Source organism: Lissotriton vulgaris, chromosome 10 (genome assembly GCF_964263255.1).
Source record: "Lissotriton vulgaris chromosome 10, aLisVul1.2, whole genome shotgun sequence".
In the NCBI taxonomy this organism is placed as follows: domain Eukaryota; kingdom Metazoa; phylum Chordata; class Amphibia; order Caudata; family Salamandridae; genus Lissotriton; species Lissotriton vulgaris.
Window position 1 is genome coordinate 48,449,871 of NC_141698.1, and position 12,198 is coordinate 48,462,068.

At 40.6% G+C, this 12,198-nt stretch overlaps 1 protein-coding gene across 1 annotated transcript in view; it reads right to left on the bottom strand.

Moving 5' to 3' along the window:
• Positions 1-12,198, bottom strand: part of LOC147684578 (metalloproteinase inhibitor 1-like) — a 130,687-nt gene that overhangs the window by 43,693 nt on the left and 74,796 nt on the right. The window contains exons 3-4 of the mRNA XM_086942368.1: positions 10,229-10,326; positions 5,998-6,112 (exon numbers count right to left, since the gene is read on the bottom strand). Of these exons, the coding sequence (XP_086798494.1) occupies positions 5,998-6,112; positions 10,229-10,326 (213 nt within the window). The remainder of the gene's footprint in view (positions 1-5,997; positions 6,113-10,228; positions 10,327-12,198) is intronic.

A 12,198-nucleotide genomic window follows, 5' to 3' on the forward strand; every position in this document is an offset into this window, starting at 1 on the left:
GTGGAGAAACAACTTCTTTCTCTAGGCTTGTCATTCTGGCCGGAAACAAATTTCAATTATACACAAACCCGAGCAGACATATATAGATGTATTCGAAAGCTGAAACCGCGAAAATGTCGTCAGCTACAAATGTTCAATAAAGATAAAAGAGCCAACGAGACAGTAACGGACACAAAAAATATTCCTGGCCTCACAGTGGCAGATGTAAATGCACTGCGGGATTTGAAAAATGTGGAAAAAGATAGTACAAGGGAGGAGGAAATGTACCTCGGTTCTCTCAATGACTCACAAGGCAGTGGGGTTTTGGATATGGAAACAAGCAGCAGACCGAACACCAATTTTAAATTAAAATCAAAATTTACGCCTATAATGCCGAAGGACTCAATTGACATTTTTAATGATCAAATAGTGGCCCAAATAAAAAAAAACTGAATATGGAGCTTAACAAAAATAAAAGGAAAATTTCGGATCATGAAATGAAGTATGGCCAATGGATAGAGAGGCAACACAAAGACAAAGAGGTAGTTACAAGAAACTTGGACAAAGGAGGCAATATTGGGCCTTATGTATGAGGCAAATTCGCATTGGCAAAGGCCAAAATTCGCAGAATTTCGGACTTTACGAATGCGAATTAGCAAAATTATATGTATGAAGTAAAATCTGGTGCAAAATAAAGAATCGCAAAATTTGCGATTCCTTATTTTGTAATTGCATTTAAGGAATCACAAATTTTGCAATAACTTAAATGCAATGTATGAAGCCAAAAAAATTTCAAAAATGCCCTTAAGGAATCACAAACTACCACCAAAGTTGCGATTTCCTTGAAAAATGCACATTTCAGCATTTTTCAAAGTGCCATGTGACGCACATACATGCCCTTAGGGCATGTATGTGCACCACATGTGCACCCATGCATATTTCAGGGGTGCAACAGGGTGTCCTTTTGGACACCCCTGCAACCTTGAAATTATTCTCAATTTGCGATTTTCAAATTGCAAATCGCAAAATTGAGAATACCTTCCCATTCATTCCTTTGGGCCTCCTGGCCCATAGAAATGAATGGGAAAGTAGTCCTTAATTGCAATTTGCAATTTGCTAATCGCAATTAAGGAATACTAAGAATTCGCTAAAAAAAAGCGAATTTGTACATACAAGCCAATTTGCGATTCTGAAATAGCGATTTCTTAAAAATCGCTATTTCAGAATTGCAAATCGGTACCTTCATACATATGGCCCATTGTCCTTTGGCCTCTAAAGGAGTACATGACTGAGGCTATGGGGCAGTTGGGTAATACAGACTGCTAGAGAAAAAGCTCCTTCCAAAAGTATAAAACAACTTTGGACTGCTTTATGACAAAACTACTGGCAAGGAAAAATCTAGGAATGTTGGGTCTGGATGAATACAAATATCTTAGGAAGGAACATCTGGTGATACCGAAAATTTATTTCATCCCCAAGGTTCACAAGGACAGACACAAGCCACCGGGGAGGCCTATTATTTTGGCTTGTGATGGGCCCTTTGAGAACATGTCTTGTTATATTGATTATTTTTCACAGGAGCATGTACAGGGTATTGAAACCTATGTGCAAGACACAAGCGATTTCCTGAGAAAGATTATTAACATACAATGGAAGCAGGGATATTGCATGATAGCATTGGCTCTGTCATCCGTATACACCTGCATTAGTAATGGTGATGGGATTAGGGCCACAGAACATTTCTTCTCACAATTTGTGCAGCACAACAGAATTATCATTGATTTGCTGACATTTTGTTTGAATAATAATGTGTTCCTATTCAAGAATCAGGTATACCAACAGGTACACGGCATAGCTTCTCCCCCATGCGTAACTCCCCCAGTTATGCATGTTTATTCATGGGATGGTGGGAGGAGCTGGTCCTCAGTAAACAATATGTTTATCAATTACCTTCGAAAACATTTCCAGCTCCTCACCACGGAATTTCGGATTGGAATTTGCATTTCCTAGCCTCAACTAGCTGCAAGGACAGTGTCTGGGCCATTTCCTTTCTGTTATGACAATGATACATACTCACACTTTACCAGAACCCATGACAGCATCACAGATGCTTCAGGTGAAAGGACGGTGCTGCATGCATGTTGCAAAACATTAATAGCATCCCTACCTTGGTTTGGTGTGGAACCATCCTTCTCTCTAAGCAGTCAGGCACAACTCACACCAAAAATTTCAAGAGCACTGGGGCTAATGGGTACAATTATTGCAAACACCTAAATATCCAACCCTCCCCATCCCTCCAGCACGTGCAGACTCAGTGGTATAACTCGTTTAGAGTTCCTCCTAACAAAACTTTGTCCACTCGAATTCCCAAACAAGGGATTTGAATACATTTTTCAAGTATCCCAAAAAGGAAGCCTATGTTAAACTTAGTTATAAAATTATAAGTACACCCTCTCTGACAGAAAAATCAACCCATTGTCAATTTCTGCTGGGAAACCCCTGTACGACTAGGCTGGAGGTAACTTTATTCCTATCTTTAATGTGAGGCAGATTCTTTATATCAAAACATTCACACCAGAATTCAAGAGAGCAATACACAAGTAATATACTGAATCACCTGTCTCCCTCTTTAATGTTTGAGCACTCTAGGACCTCAGTGCAGTGCGCAATCTGCCCCTAAAAAACATAAAATATGGTCACCCATCTAGTGATGTTAATACCGATGGCTTCAATACCATGCCATCAGGACCACTGGCCTGGTCCCTTCTAATGATTAAATCATTTCCCTGATCTCTAATCGTTTGTACTATGCAGGAATTACGCAGAACTAGAAACATGTGTCAAATCTTCAGCAGAGGCTTATCAAATTTTATTAACACCATCTTTGCCAAATCCTTTCGCCATCATAGATTAGAATGTTTCATTATCAATCTCAACTATTACCAAGTGCATTACCCAGCCTATTGCCTTATGTGCTAATGGTTTGTTGTTCAGGATAAATTTCATATAGCCAGATTTAGCCTTTGCAATCTGTTTCAATTTCTGGGGCCCAAAGGAATTCCATCTGATCTTGACTATCAAATGCTTCAGAGCATGTCTGACCTTTTTATACTCATGGTCAGAACATCAGAAATGTAAATGTAATTGCAAAAAATGTTAGTTATTAAAGATGGAAGTACTCTCATTTTGTTATGGAGAACATGTGTTAACAAATCACCCAAGCCCATAATAGCATCATTAGATACCTTACAATTACTTATTGTCCCCTCTCTCTCTCTCTATGAAGGGTGGGAGTGGTAGATATTGTGCATTTGTTTGCATAACCTATAAGGTGAATGTGTACTGGTCTATGTTGAGTTCTTTTGCACAATATTCACATTGAGGAGGTTAGGCCATGGTAGTTCAGTTAATGATGTTAGTGCAATTTCTAGATGTATGGATCTCTATTGGCTCGATGCTAAAGCTGTCTATGCACTTTCATTCTTATGGTATTTGTAGGTGGAATCTTTTTTCAAGAACGCATCATGATATGGTGCTTAGCTATAGTCTCTTACTTCTGGTTTGCCTATTTTCTACATGTTTCTGTTACTAGGGCGGCAAAGTCTCAAAGGGTTGTGTTCCTGCCTCTATGGTCAAGGTCCAGTTCAGGGAGGACCTGGCTTGGTAGTTCAGACTGGACTGTTCCTAGCAGGGTCAAGGTTATAGGCATAAACTAAGCGTGCTGACAGACCTGAAGAGTTCCTTCTCAAGTGGCATTGACTCAAAAACTACCAACAAAGAGTCAAAGGGGTGAAGGGTGAGGGAAGGTTAAATGGGAACCAACACATCAAGAAAAGAATGAGGAATGGTTTCCTAAGAAAACTCGACATGTACGCAAGACACTGCTCCCCCAAAGATGCGGTCAATTAAAGTGCAAAGTGAAGAGCTCATACATCACAGAAATTACTCACAAGTATCACAAGGTTCCATTTTTACAGGCCTCAGGTTATCAACGTCAGCAGTCATCTTGGAAAGTCTTTTCTTCCATACGTCTTTCCATTGTCCGACTACACCATATCAACTCTTCAAGGTATAAACTTTCTTATGGCTAGGGAGACTATGTCTACAGAACACCACAGTTACAATATCTGTTTTCCTAGTTGCACCACCCTCGCAGAAATGCTCTGTGGGCTGTGTGGGGCTGCAGTTAAACTGAACATCCTTATGCAGTGATGGTGCAGTAAACTAAGTCCTTGCAGATGTGGGTAAGCCATACCCTGCATATTTGCAACACTGTGACCTGAGAGGAGCCCTGAAGGACAAGGACAAAGAATTGACTCCAGAGGTTAGATGTCTGACCTCTTGTGTAAGCTGTTAGGCCAAAACAAGAATCAAGAGCCCTTTTTCCTGAAATGCCAGTAACAACTGGACCTGAGCTGAACACTGCTGGTGGCCTTGGCGGTAGTGAGTCTTGACCCCCAGGTGCTATTTGATGTCCTGGGACCTTTGGCTGTATCAAACTGAACTTCTTTCACTGCTGAAATCATGAGATTTAGAAACGTTTTGGACTTTCAGACCTCAAGAGACTTCCAGAAGCCTCCACTGCGAACCGCCAGAGGCACGACCTCACTGGGCTAAACAAACAAGTTTCTTCAACTCAGAGATTCTCTGCAGCAGCAACTCCAACTTAACAGGCCCTTATCAAGGAGGTATTCAGCTTTGTGGAAATCAATGCCGGATACAACCTGCCACCTTGTCCTGCTGGAGGATTCCGAGCTCCAAAAAGAAGACTCGGTCCGAAGGTAAAAATCTTGACATGCAAAGGCGCTTAAAGTTTCCGGCCAGCAAGAGCACTTTCATGGGAGCAAATTATTAACTTTATCCTCTCTGAACTTTTCCTACCAAATCCAACAGCACAGCGGGACCTCGTCAAATGCCTACCCGAATTTGTGTGGACTTTGCTGCATACAGCGTGCTAGGTTTCCTGAATGAAGGATTTTGACTTCCATTTTTGAGACCATGCCTCAAGGTGAAACCTCCAACTGGACTGAACGTGGTTGGTGTCTCTGATTCACACTACATTGTAGTCAGCCTGAAATTGCACATAGGTCCCGTTCTACAGTGACAGTTGACTACCATTGACACATAGCACTTTTTGGCACCATTATCCCATAACTCTATAAAAATTCATAACTCCAGTTCCACATATTGCATATTTACTATTTTGAAATAATAATATTCAATAAATCTTACTTTATTTTTCTAATCCGCTTTGGGTTTTGTATTGCATTTTTTTTTACTTTGTTACTTTTTTAGGACTGCATAAATACTTTACACATGGCCCTAAGGTTAGCCTGTTAGCTCTGAGCCTTATCTATCAGGGGGTTCAGCTTGGCCTAATTATGTAACTTTGGGGGTTCCCCCTAACAGTAGTTGTGATTATTCCTTGGGGTGGGCAGTCCCAGACACAAAATTATAATCTAATTTCTTACAGTTGTTAATGCCACAAAACCCCAAGGTGCTATTTGGTAAAGAGTTTTCTATTTTGCATATCAGAGTATAATAATAGACCATGGGCTGGAAACAACAAAAAGAAAAATCAGTACGTACTCTGAGGCAGTGCATTAGGGTAGCACTGATATGCAATAGCAAAATAATAACAATTTGCTGTAAGCAATACAGTAGGTAAAAAATTTAAACAGTTGTAGCAATAACATAAGGAGCAGAAATGTGGGGATGTATTAACCCCATCCATAACAATAAAAGCAAGCAACATGCCACTGAACTGCATGTGTCCTCTAGCAGAATGAAGGAATCCAAAGGAAATGAGTTGAGAGATAACCTTCAGAATTGTTGCAAAGATACCAACATGAAAGAGGAATCTGATGTGAAGGCCACTCCATTTCCTGCACTAATTTTGTCTCATGTGTATGTCTGTTTTGTCATTCAGTCCCATGTGTTCTACATCCATCTATTACTAGAATTGGGTGCTACATACCTAACCCAAATGTGCATACAATATAATTCGAAAGGTCTTACCTGTTATCAAGTACTCCTTATTGTAATTCCTCCGCCTGATGAAAAATCCACAGAGGCGTAGTGTTGAGGTGTAGATAGATTTCAGCTGCTTTAACTTAGAGGAACCCTTGAGCACCTGCAGAGGTTGTTGAAATAGACTGTTGTATTGGATTGCCTTTCAATACTTTCACATATCGATCAGCATTACTGTGAACTTTCTTCTGATGTTTTTGCTCCCCTTCACCTTAGTCAGAAAGAAGAGTCTAATGCAAGCAGATGGGGATAGAGTTTTCTCAAATGCAGTGTAATGCTTAGAACACAGCCAAACAGAACACAGACAAACATGACCTACTGCTCAGTATTTTTTCTGTGTTCATCGACCTTAACATTTCAGCCATTTTATTCTATACTTGTCTACAGTTCTGTCAATTTGAAAGGTGCTATGAGATAATATGGCGCACACCACAAAAGTTATTTATTTATTTATGTATGTATTGATTGATTTATTCATGTTTGAATATGTTGGCAAATTGGTAAACGAACATCAAACCAACGTATCCAGATACACAAATATATACACTTTTAAAAATCTAAATAAAGATAACCAGTAGAAACTTTATTAGACTCCACCTCTGCATCAGTAATAAATAGATTAATATAGCATATTTTCTTTGGTCCCAGCAGCTTCCTTTTTAAGTAGGCATGACTCTTTGATGAAGCCCAGATAATGTCCTTGAGTACTGAGGCTGCCACCATATCCAATGAAAAACTCCTAACTCATCCAAAATATACAAGATACAAATTCAGAGACGAGATAAAATGTATAAATTGTAATCCAGCAACAAATATTCTTATCTTTAGTATTGTGGCTGCTGGACAAATGTCTAATAAATATTGTCTCACAGCTCAATCAGATAAAAAATCCTCCCACAGTGTCTCAATTGCTTATCAATAGCTACATTGTAAAGTGCTTATTTTTTCAATTTTATGAGACAGCAAAACCCATCAATTAAATTATGCAACAGAAATACTCAGAAAGTGTGTGGAGTCCTCAACAGATTTACAACTAAATTATATTTAAGGTACTGTACTATACTTGTTATGACCATGTTTTGAAAAAATCACCTAGTTTTAAACATGGGGGCTTATTTAAAAGAGGCGTCACATTTGTTGATGCTCCGGTGGCTCAGGCCTCTCAATACTATTTATGCGGTGATGCAAAGCCACCCTGTGTGGCTTTGGGCCTCACAGATATGGGGTAAGGCAAGGCAGCACAAACCACTGCCTTGCCTTACTGTGCTGCACAGAGGCGTTTCATTGGTATTGCAGTGGTTATTCCCACGCAACACCCATGGATTTTGATACTGCAAAATCACGTAAACCTGGGGCACCGCCAAAACCTTACAGGTCCCCAGGGCAGGCATGATGGGAAAAAATGTTTTCATTCTTTCTGGTTTCTTCCCCTTTCTGCAGCACACATAGAAAGAGGAAAATGCCTCCATGGATTGTAATTCTGCAAGAGGTTACCCCTTCCTGCACAAAAACAATCCTGCCAACAATGCAGACACCCTTGCATCATGGTGGAAGGATGCCTGAGTTGGTGCTAGGCACCAAATTGAGCACCTGCACTGGCTGAAAGGGCAGGAATGTGCTGTATAACTGAACTACCATTAGTTATAATGGGGTAACCCAGTAACCCTCAGAAGCTGAGTACTAAGTTGCAAACAAAAACAATGGTTCTGAACCATTTTTTTTCTTTGCAGCTGTATATCTGAACTACGGCACATTCCTTCCCTTTCCATTTGACGTAGCGCAGCAAATGGGTTGCTGCATTGCCCTGCACCGAAAAATTCACAAATTAGGGCATCAGTCTCACAATTGCACATTTCATAACACATTAGATAAATTCCTCAACCTTACACCTCTGAAGGTCTCTAAAAACTGGGGTTAACTCTCCATTGTAAAGTGTGGGAAACAAAACGATCAGCTGTGACCGTGTGGCTGAGCCAGTGTTAGAAAAAAGGCATGATTGACTATGACTGTTCCCCTTAGAAATCTTATTGCTATTGGTAATGTTAGTCTTCCATTTGATAAACTCAGGTGCTTGGCATGTTCTCAGCTTTAGCATCCACCCCCTGACATTACAGGCTTTAAAACATTTTAAATAGTGTTGTAAATCTCCCTTGGCTTCCAGATCTCAAAAATGTGCCTGGTGCTCTCTATATCTGCAGTTTTCAATATCTTTCTAAAAGAGGATTCCTTCATCAACCATTTCAGAAGCTCTTTCTAGTTATTAGGGAGGGCCCGCCTGTTTCAGTCAGCACCATTAGATCAACCCTTTTCTTTAGAGAACTCAGGTTCTCTCAACAGGAGGCTGCATTTTCCATTTGAAGAAATGAATTTAGAACAAACTTCAGCGAGCCCGCCCTCACCAGCAGTGGCCGGCTGTGCCCATAATTTAATAGTCTCTGAAAAATATTTAAAGATTGTATTAATCAGACCCACTTCCAGCCTGAAGGCAGTGTTTGTTGGCAGACCATGTTAGCCCTCTCAGATATCCATCTGATAGATAGCTTTATGGCTTATCTCATCAGGCTCCCATATAACAGCAGAATAACAGATTTCAAGGTATATGTCACTTTCAGAATTTCAGCTGAATTCTGACTCAGTTCAAGATCCATAGGGGCTTATTTATAAGCCCCCTGCACCGCCGGTGCGTCACTTTTTCCCCATATTAAAAGTGACGCACTGGCGACGCAAGGGTTTTGTAAATAAGCCCCATCATTTTTAGCGCGATTGCTGTTTCTATTCCCACATTCATCATATTTGCTATGCAGCTATTACTTCTAAAAATAACTTCTAACTACGTACTCTCGGCCACTGGCTCCAGTTTTTTTACCATAAAGTCACCACCTTGGCATCTTTTTCATTTTAATATGGGAGGGAAAAACTTAAGGCCCGATTACGATCTTGGGAGACAGAGTTACTCCGTCAGAAACCTGACGGATATCCCGTCCTCCAAATTATCCTATGGAACTTGTAATATGTGATGCAGTATCCCATCTTCCAAGATCGTAATCGTTCCCATAGTTTAAGTTTTAGATTCATTAATTAACAGGTCATTCTCTGTTCAGTATTTGGAGAATTCATTTAGCTGCCTTTAAAGACCCCTTGGGGTAAGATCGATTAAAATTGTGTACGTAGCATAAAAAATAGGATATTGTTGGTTCTCCTAGTTTAAGAGGGAATGAACAAACTAAACTCAGTGATGATATGGATAAAAAAGTGGGGTGGCCAAATAGCCCTTACCTAAACCCGATCGGGGAGCTAAAATTCCTGGAAAACGCCCAGTGGCTGTTTAGCTTAACTTGGGTCCACGATTCCACATGTAGTTATATTATCAGTTTCAGTAGGTTCATGGATATCCCCAGTTTTTTCAATGTTTTTCCACAAATCAATTAATAGTATAAAATGCATATGCTAAATCTATATAATTTATGTATAGTGGTGTCGTTTCGTATTGGTATGTTTAGGAGTGTGATCATTTTAAAATCTTTCCAGAGATCGCTTGGACTTTTTTTATAGATCAATACCATTATGCGTTCTCTCTATGTATTAGGGATTGTATTTGCTTTCATGACTGCCTCATAAAGGAGTGAAGAACATTGGCCTACAACTTAGAATTTGTTTTTAATATTTTTGCAGAAAATCCATCGAGTCCTTTGGACCTTGAGTCTTTTACTTTTCTAATCACGTCTTTAACTTCTATAATAGATGGAATCAAAACTTACCCGTCATTACATGATATAACACAACTGCTTCATTCAACTACCTTATCTGGTTTCTTATCACTCTGCTATTCAGCATAATTATTTTCTTACTGTAGAGTTCTGAGATATGATGTATTCAAACCTCCGCCTTACTGGATTATCTTCAATCTTTTTCATTTTTCCGAAGATATTCCATCAAAGTCAATACCCTCTTAAATGTTAGGTGTTTTAATAACCATCTGACCATCAAAAGCATAAAAGGCAGTCAATGCAGTAATCTTTGAACTTGTGATCATAAGCTATCACCTTGCTCGCTGTAACCAACCTACAGCAAATCAAATAACTGTGTTTCAGTGTGGTTTATGTTTCCTGTGTAATGTAATTCTAATCTGCCATCCTACAATCTAGTGGTGCACTCCTATTGAAAAGTAGAATAATTCACCCTAGTCGCACATTTCAAGAAGACACACTAGTGCCCTTACCTCAAGTGTCTTAATTCCATACGTAACCAAGGTGTACTTTCCATATTTTGCATCACGCATAGTTGTGAAGTTAGCACCAAGAAATGTGGCTCGGATGACTGAAAGAAAACCAGGAAATATAAATAAATTGGTCAATTTCAACCCTAGCCACATCAACAGCTTTATCAGGTGTAGGACATTGGGTTATTGGTTGAGGGGGTAATGTCATACTCAAGCAGAATCCATAATCCTTGTCAGGGTGGAGTCACAAGCAAGCCCTAAATTAACCTGAGATCTACCGGGTGGCAGCTTGGCAAAGGGCAGTGAGGCTTACCTTAAAGGCAACTTTTTAACTTATTTGTGCAATACTTCATATAGTAACACAGCAAGAACACACCATAAAAGGATTTCACACCAGTTTAGAAAAATTGCGTTTTTTAAAATAAATAAACAACACCAAAATAACTAACATCCAATCGATAGAAAAAGAGATATGGAGGTTTCAAAGATTTCAGTGAAAATTGCGCCAAAATGCACATGCCAATTGTGGAAATCTGGTCACGCCAGACCAGGACAAAGCCCCAAGCTCAGGCTGAATGCAATGGAGTGCGAGCAGACTTCAGAGCCCCAGTTAGGCCTGCTGAACAAAAGTACTTTAGGTCCATGTTGCTGGGTTCCGATGTACTAGAAGGTCAATGCAAAGTTCTTGCATTGGAAGAACCCTGCAGGCACAGGCAATGGGTTGCCGACGGAGCAGAAGAGATGTATCAGTACTTCTGGATCCACAGATGGGTTAGCAGAACACCTTAAAGGCAACTTTCAAGGAATAGTGCAGCATCACTTGGCAGCATAGGACTTTCAGATGGCAGAGTCCAAGTGCAGGGATCAAGGTTGTTGGAGCCTTCTGTCCTTGAGACTCTAATCAGGAGGCCAGCCAACAAGCCCTTGGAGTGAAATTGGGGTCCTCAACAGAGGCTGGCCCAGTCCTTCTCACTCAGACAAGAGGACAGCATACATCAGGTCAGCACAGCAGGGCAGCGGTTCCTTCAAAGAAGCAGCCCAGCAGAGTTGTAATCCTTTCAACATGAAGAAGTCCTTCTTCCTGGAAAAGTATTCACAGGTCCAGAAGTGAACTGATAAGGTAGTGTCTGAGGTCCAACATTTATACCTGGTGGCCACCCTGGAAAAAGTTCAGTGCAACTGCATGCAAGGAATGGAGTCGTTTAACCCAGAGGTGTCAGTCCCAAGACGAAACACCCACCGCTGTTCTTTCTCAAAAAGCCCTGCCTCTGTAGGCAGTTGCTCGATTACAGTCCAGTGTATCTCATTTACACAATGTTGGTATTCAGGAAAATGGGCTGCCATTTTCGTCCTAGATTTTTTACATCTAATGTTGCTTTTGTGCTCATTGATCCTTATTCTGACTTGCCTTGTTGTCATACCCACGTATTCCTTCTTGCAGGGGCATGTGATTAGGTACACAACGTTCTGAATTTTTTCTGATAACAGTGGCATATTTTTGTTTTTCCTCCAGGTTACCAGCATAACTTACTAAAACTACCATGCATTTGTCTCATTGTAACTATGAATTCATGATTGCTGCACAAGGCTGTCTGTGGGTACCTCCCCTTTGTTATTGTGATTTTTCACAATTAATATATCATGTACACAGGGCCTGATATTAACAACGCTATACCCCGACTGTTCCTCTCTTTAAGTTCTTTAGGCGGCCAGTATACAGAAAAAGCGCAGGGCAGCAGCTTCTGCGTGCTACCAGACTCCTTCAGGCATAGTCAACAAAGGGCGCTGCGCATTCGCTCATTCAACAGCGCTAACCCCGAGCGCATGCGCATTTCAACCGCACATGCGCTCACACAGCAACGCTATCTCGTAGCGCATGCGCGTCCCAATCGTGCATCGCGCTCCAGCCCAACGCGCAATACCGGACTTCTCCTGCTCATTACACCCGTATTTGGGCATATTTCCGCTGC